We start from the raw sequence: 6,158 nt of genomic DNA on the forward strand, positions 1-6,158 counted from the left end.
AGTGGACCACATGTGAGAAAAGGAAAAAGGCTAAGGGCAAGTGAAGGTTTGGGAAAGGTATTTCAAAGTCGATGGGTTAATTTGGGCGGCTGAGACCTTTAGGTGGGCCCCTATGAAGAAAAAGGCTAATGAACTGTCACAATATTGCATGGACCCGTGATTGAGGCATGGAGCTGATAGGGATATTCCAATACTTTCTAACTAATCATGGCCTTATGGTCCAAGTTATATGAGTATGATGACACAGACACAGAGAGAGAGAGAGAGAGAGAGAGAGAGAGAGAGAGAGAGAGAGAGAGCGCTCTCTGCCACCTTATATACCAGCAGCCCCTTACACTCATTTATGGTCATTCTCTGTGAATCTTCTCCCATTCCCTATTCACTTCACTACTGAATTGCCCTTTGCACCCATCATGAATCACTTTGTGCTTTTCAAGCTCTTGATCAATCATGATTTGTAGCCCATTTGCCCTTCTTATCCTATTCATGCCTCATGATCCAGCTGCATGCATGTAAATTTTCAGCAAGTTATACACCCTTCATTGTACATGTATCTGAGCTCAGCTGGTGCAATCCTTGGTTCACATCTCAGCTCAAAGCACAGCTCAGCTGCATGCGTGTAATTTTCCGCAATTTATACACCCTTCATTGTCCATGTATCTGAGCTCAGCTGGTGCAATCCTTCGCTCACATCTCAGCTCAAAGCAGTCCTGCAGCTACTGATGCATGATTAGCTATCACAATCCTGCAGCTGCTGCGGTAACTTCGCCTCTTTATCATATTTGCCCAATAACATCTGATGGAGAAGAAAGACATCCCAAGATTTTGCCTCCATGTTCTGAAAGGGAGATGGCTGGTGGTGGTGGTCTCCTTCTACATCCTGTCATGTGCGGGCGCTACCTACATCTTTGGCATCTACTCTGGTGCAATCAAGTCTGCCTTGCACTATGACCAAACCACCATTGGCACGCTTAGCTTCTTCAAAGACCTAGGTGCCAATGTTGGCATTGTCTCAGGCTTGCTCAATGAGATAACCCCATCTTGGGCAATCCTAGCTGCCGGTGCAGGCATGAACCTTTTTGGATACTTGATGATGTGGCTTGCCGTGACCCGACGGATCGCAAGACCGCCTGTCTGGCAAATGTACTTGTACATGTGTGTGGGAGCCAATTCTCAGACATTTGCCAACACCGGAGTGACGGTTGTCTGTGTCAAGAATTTCCCCCAGAGCAGAGGAGTTGTGCTGGGTCTCTTGAAAGGCTTCATTGGTTTAAGTGGTGCCATCTTCACCCAATTTTACTATGCCTTGTATGGCAAACACACTGAAGATGTCATCTTGCTGGTTGGATGGCTGCCATGTCTTGTGTCTCTTCTGTTCATGTTTCTGGTCAGGCCCATGAAGCCTGAAATGGACAAACATGAGAATAAGACATTCTTTTCTTTCTTGTACATGTCTTTAGTCCTTGCAGGGTTTCTTATGGTAGTCATTATAGTAGAGAAGCAAGCCAATTTCTCATCTTCTGCATACAAGGTCATGGGATTATTGACATTGTTGTTAATTGTGGCCAATATATGGGTCGGTGTGAGGGCTGAGATGGAGAGATTTGCGCGGAATTCGGAACAACCATCGAGCATTCCTCTGGAAAGGAAAGCAGAGCAAAATCAGCATTACAGTTGTAATACAGAGGAAAAGGAACTGGAGCAGGAAGGATTCAAAGGTTCAGGCCATGGTAGCCAAGCTGCAACTTCAACTACACATGATAAGTCAGCTACAACTCCACTTACACATGATAGCCAAGCTAAAAGTACAACTATACATGAAAAGTCAGCTGATCATTCTGCATCTTCAATTCAAAATGGGGATCATTCTAAGCAAGCTGATCAATATAGACATGCGAATGAAGGCCGTACGGCTGATCACAAGAGTGACCAACTTCATGAGACTAAGCAACCTGACCAAGAAGGATATGCAAATGGAGACCATAGGGCTACAAAAGGTGAACAGCTTCATGAAACAAGACTATATGCCGAGGGATCCAATATTGGCATCATTATGACAGCTTCTGCACAAACTGAATTGGTTCGGACTAACAAATCCGTCAGATCATTCTTTTCCCATTGGCCACACAGAGGGGATGACTTCACCATACCTCAAGCCCTGCTCAGCTTGGACATGTGGATCCTCTTTCTGGCCACCACATGTGGGGTGGGTGCCACATTGACAGCCATGGACAACATAGGCCAAATTGGGCAGTCTTTGGGATATTCACCATTAAGCATTAGCACCTGTGTGAGCCTCATCAGCATCTGGAATTACCTGGGAAGAGTGATCTCAGGCTTCTCCTCAGAGTTCTTGCTCCAGCGGTACCGGTTCCCGCGGACACTCGTGCTGAGTATCGTGATGGGCTTGGCCTGTACAGGGCATCTGATGATAGCCTTCCCAGCACGAGGATCTCTGTACATAGCCTCCATTGTGGTGGGCCTGTGCTTTGGAGCTCAGTGGCCTCTACTGTCAGCAGTGATCTCAGAGCTGTTTGGGCTGAAGCACTATGCAACTCTCTTCAATGTTGGGGGGGTTGCTAGCCCATTGGGCTCTTATTTGATGAATGTGAGGGTGGCTGGCTACTTGTATGACCAGGAGGCAAGGAAGCAAGGTCTGTCAGACTTGACATGTGTTGGCCCTCAGTGTTTTAGGATGGCCTTCTTGATCATGACTGCAGTGAGCTTCTTTGGGAGCTTGGTCTCTCTGTTCCTTGTTGCCAGGACAAGGAAGTTCTATGGCCAAGACATCTATGCTAGATTCAGAAAAGCAGCAGAGAAGGAAGGTGGCATAGGCCTCAGTGCAAACTCATTGCAGCAAGTATAAAAAAAGCAAACCAACTATCCTTCTTTAGATATTCTGTTGTAACATGACACAAACTCTCTCATTAGCAAACCATGATGCAAGTCTTCTTTATAAACATCCTACACCTCCTTAAATCATCCATGATGCCCTGTCCAGAAATGTCCATAGGGCTGTCAGAGAGAAAAGAACAGGGGACAGTCAAGTATCTTATGTGGACAACAAAAGCTCCGGCCTTTCTATTGACATCTGATTCCTGAACTCACTTCCTCTACTCCATTGCTAGCCTGTATAGATAAGCAGGCATCAGTTATAGATTGTGGTGGCATGCAAGCATATGAATGGCATAACCATTTTCAGCACATCCTAATGTGAGCGAAGAACAAAGGTCATGATGGTACCACATCAAAGATATGCGCACAGATACAAATTCCATACCTAACATGCTTAAATTTCAGACCGCTACCTTTTGTAATGGATATCCTTAGCCTCATATCTTTATAAAAATTATGTGAAGTCACAATTTTCTATACCAGGAAGCTCTAAATGTGCATATTTTTCTCTGAATGGTAAGGAGGGAAACATGATCTTCTAAATCCTAGATCTAGAGGAAGCATCTTAATAAACTACCTCATCCTCCTCAATGGATGAAGCACATAAGTTCATAACTATCCAATCCTAATGCCTACTTTTGTTTTTCATTTTTTCCCTTTTGATTGGAGTTCACAGGTTAATTAATCCAGAAATTCAGAGTTCACAGGTTACTTAAACCAAAAATCAAACCAATTGGAAAGACCAAAATGAAGGACATGAAATTAAACCAATCAAAGCAATGAAGGACATGCTAAGCAATGAAGAAGATGATGCATGTTTAAACTAGAAATTTAGATGATGTGTAACAGTGGGCACCCTTTTTTTCATTTTTTTTCCTTCTAATTGGAGTCCACAAGGTACATAAACCAGAAATTCAGAGTTCATTGCTTACTTAAACCAAAAATTAAACCAATTGTAAGGGCCAAGACGAAGGACATGAAATTAAACCAGAAATTGAACCAATCAAAGTAATGAAGGACATGCTATGAGCAATGAAGAAGATGATGCATGATGCATTGCTATCTTGTGGAAAAGAGAGAGAGAGAGAGAGAGAGAGAGAGAGAGAGAGACCATCCATGCATGATGCATGTGCAGGAAAGAGAGAGAGAGAGAGAAGCATACCTTGATTCACTGCAAGACGTCCTTTGTGCAGGCATGGCATCTATCAGCCCAAAACATCTATCTTTTATTCAAGACAATAGTGAATCACTTTTCATCAAAACAATCCATAGAATCCTCTTGAATGAAGAAGAAATTCATGCACTCCACTAGAAAGATTCAAGATAGTAGCAGTCTTCATAAAAGTCCCATGTGCTTTAGTTTTGAATAGTAAAGTTTAGCAAATATCATCCCTCTTCCCCTCCTAGTGATGGACAATAGTGGATAAATTGCCCTTTGATAGTCTTGTTCCTTTCTTAAGAATGGACAATAATGAACATTTCTTTTATTTCACTTCAAACCTACTCTATTTTAGCCTTGTTCTTCCATGTTTTCATCTTCAATCTTTCTCAATTTTAACCTCTAAGAGCAGCCATACAGAGACACAAAGGATCCCACATTATTTAGGCATGTTGTCCCCTATCCTTTTTTTCCTAGAAGGTGTGTATTTCAACTTGTATATTGTTCTTATTTATTACTATCCAAATCTACCTTACTTTTCACCCTATATTTTTCCAAAACTACTCTTCAACCCCAACGATTAGCTTTCTATAGCCACAAACCAGCCCCCAAAGTACTATGCATGCAATCCCTCCTTTGTCTCCTTCTAGGTGGGGCCTATCCTCCACATGTTTGTTGTCCCAAAATCTACACTTTTTCTCCTTTGGTTGTCCATGACTAATTGCTACCTCATATCTCCAAGGAGTCATGCATTTCTTGTTACTCATATTAACCTCTTTTGATAATCTTTCATGCTTATGATTTAGACCTAAGTGCATGTCTTCCAAACTGATAGTTTAATCACTTGTAATGCAACTACACTCTTTATCACCAACAAGCTCAGTACAACTAAGCTCTATGTACTTCCCAAAGGCATCTATTCAATACGTGCCACATCTCTTAATTATCAACATAATTTATCCTAATAGTTTCTTAGATCAAAAGGCCAAATAGTAATCTCCCATACATCCAAGCACATAAGCCATCTTCCTTGCACTAGATCCAAATTCAAGGTAGGAGTAACAATAATACAAAAGTCTACCACTAAACATAGGCCTCAATGGCTACAATACACTCTACCTTTGTAGCAGATAAGGAGGTGCATTTCTACACCATGGACATCTAGAAAATGACACCTTTAGAAAAAGTTAAGATATATCTAGAGATGGACTTCCTATTATCTACATGTCTTGCATAGTCAGAGTTAGTGTAAGCCATGGCTCTAGTATGCTGGCCACCATAGAAAATACATATATTTGTAGTGTCTTTGAGGTACCGCATGATATCCTTCATGCCATCCCAATGTTGTCGACCAAGTGTAGCCATATAGCATGCACAATTCCCACTGGAAATGTTATATCGGGGTGAGTGGGTATCATGGCATACATCAAACTTCCCATTGTAGATGCACACGAGATCTTGGCCATCTCAGTCTTTTGTTCATCTAACTAGGAACAATCGGCTTGACTGACCTTCACATAGGAAGGTAAAAGATAGCCAACAAACTTAACATCCTGCATATGGAATCACTCAAGAACCTTCTCAATGTACACCTACTGTGATAGGTAAAGGATCCCCTTAGGATGGTTGCGCGTTATGCACATACCAAAAATATGTGAGGTCTACTCCATGTACTTCAATTCAAAGCTCTTTTTGAGCCGAGTCTTCAAAGTAGCTCATCATGAGCTCTATTAGCAATCAACATATCATGGATAAAAAGTACTAGAATAATAAGGCTATCATCATGGGCCTTCTTTGTATATAAGCACATAGCCATATCACTACGAGTATATCTCTATGAATGCATAAAGTTATCAAGCTTAGGATACCAATTCCTAGGTGCTTTCTTTAGGCCATAAAAAATATTTCTTAGCTTGCACACTAGATGTTCCTTTCCTTTTTTCATAAAGCCCTAAGGTTCCTATGTACCGATCTCTTCTTCCCAAACTCTACCCTTAAACTCTTTGAGTCTATCAAGGAATATCTCCTCAATGGAAGTTGACTTTAGAAGATGCAACGCCCTCACTTGCGACCTTTTTCGTGCTTCCCTTCATGTCCGAGATCA

General features: G+C 41.9%; 1 protein-coding gene across 1 annotated transcript; it reads left to right on the forward strand.

Moving 5' to 3' along the window:
* The first annotated feature begins 299 nt into the window (after positions 1-299).
* On the forward strand, positions 300-3,515 carry LOC148029146 (protein NUCLEAR FUSION DEFECTIVE 4-like). The gene has a single exon (XM_087687907.1). The coding sequence runs from the start codon at positions 800-802 to the stop codon at positions 2,864-2,866; it is 2,067 nt and encodes a 688-aa protein (XP_087544033.1). The 5' UTR covers positions 300-799; the 3' UTR covers positions 2,867-3,515.
* Positions 3,516-6,158: the final 2,643 nt, after the last annotated feature.

The sequence above is a fragment of the Lygodium microphyllum genome, chromosome 11 (genome assembly GCF_053477565.2).
Source record: "Lygodium microphyllum isolate KBCC chromosome 11, Lygodium_microphyllum_v1.1.10, whole genome shotgun sequence".
Taxonomy (NCBI): Eukaryota; Viridiplantae; Streptophyta; class Polypodiopsida; order Schizaeales; family Lygodiaceae; genus Lygodium; species Lygodium microphyllum.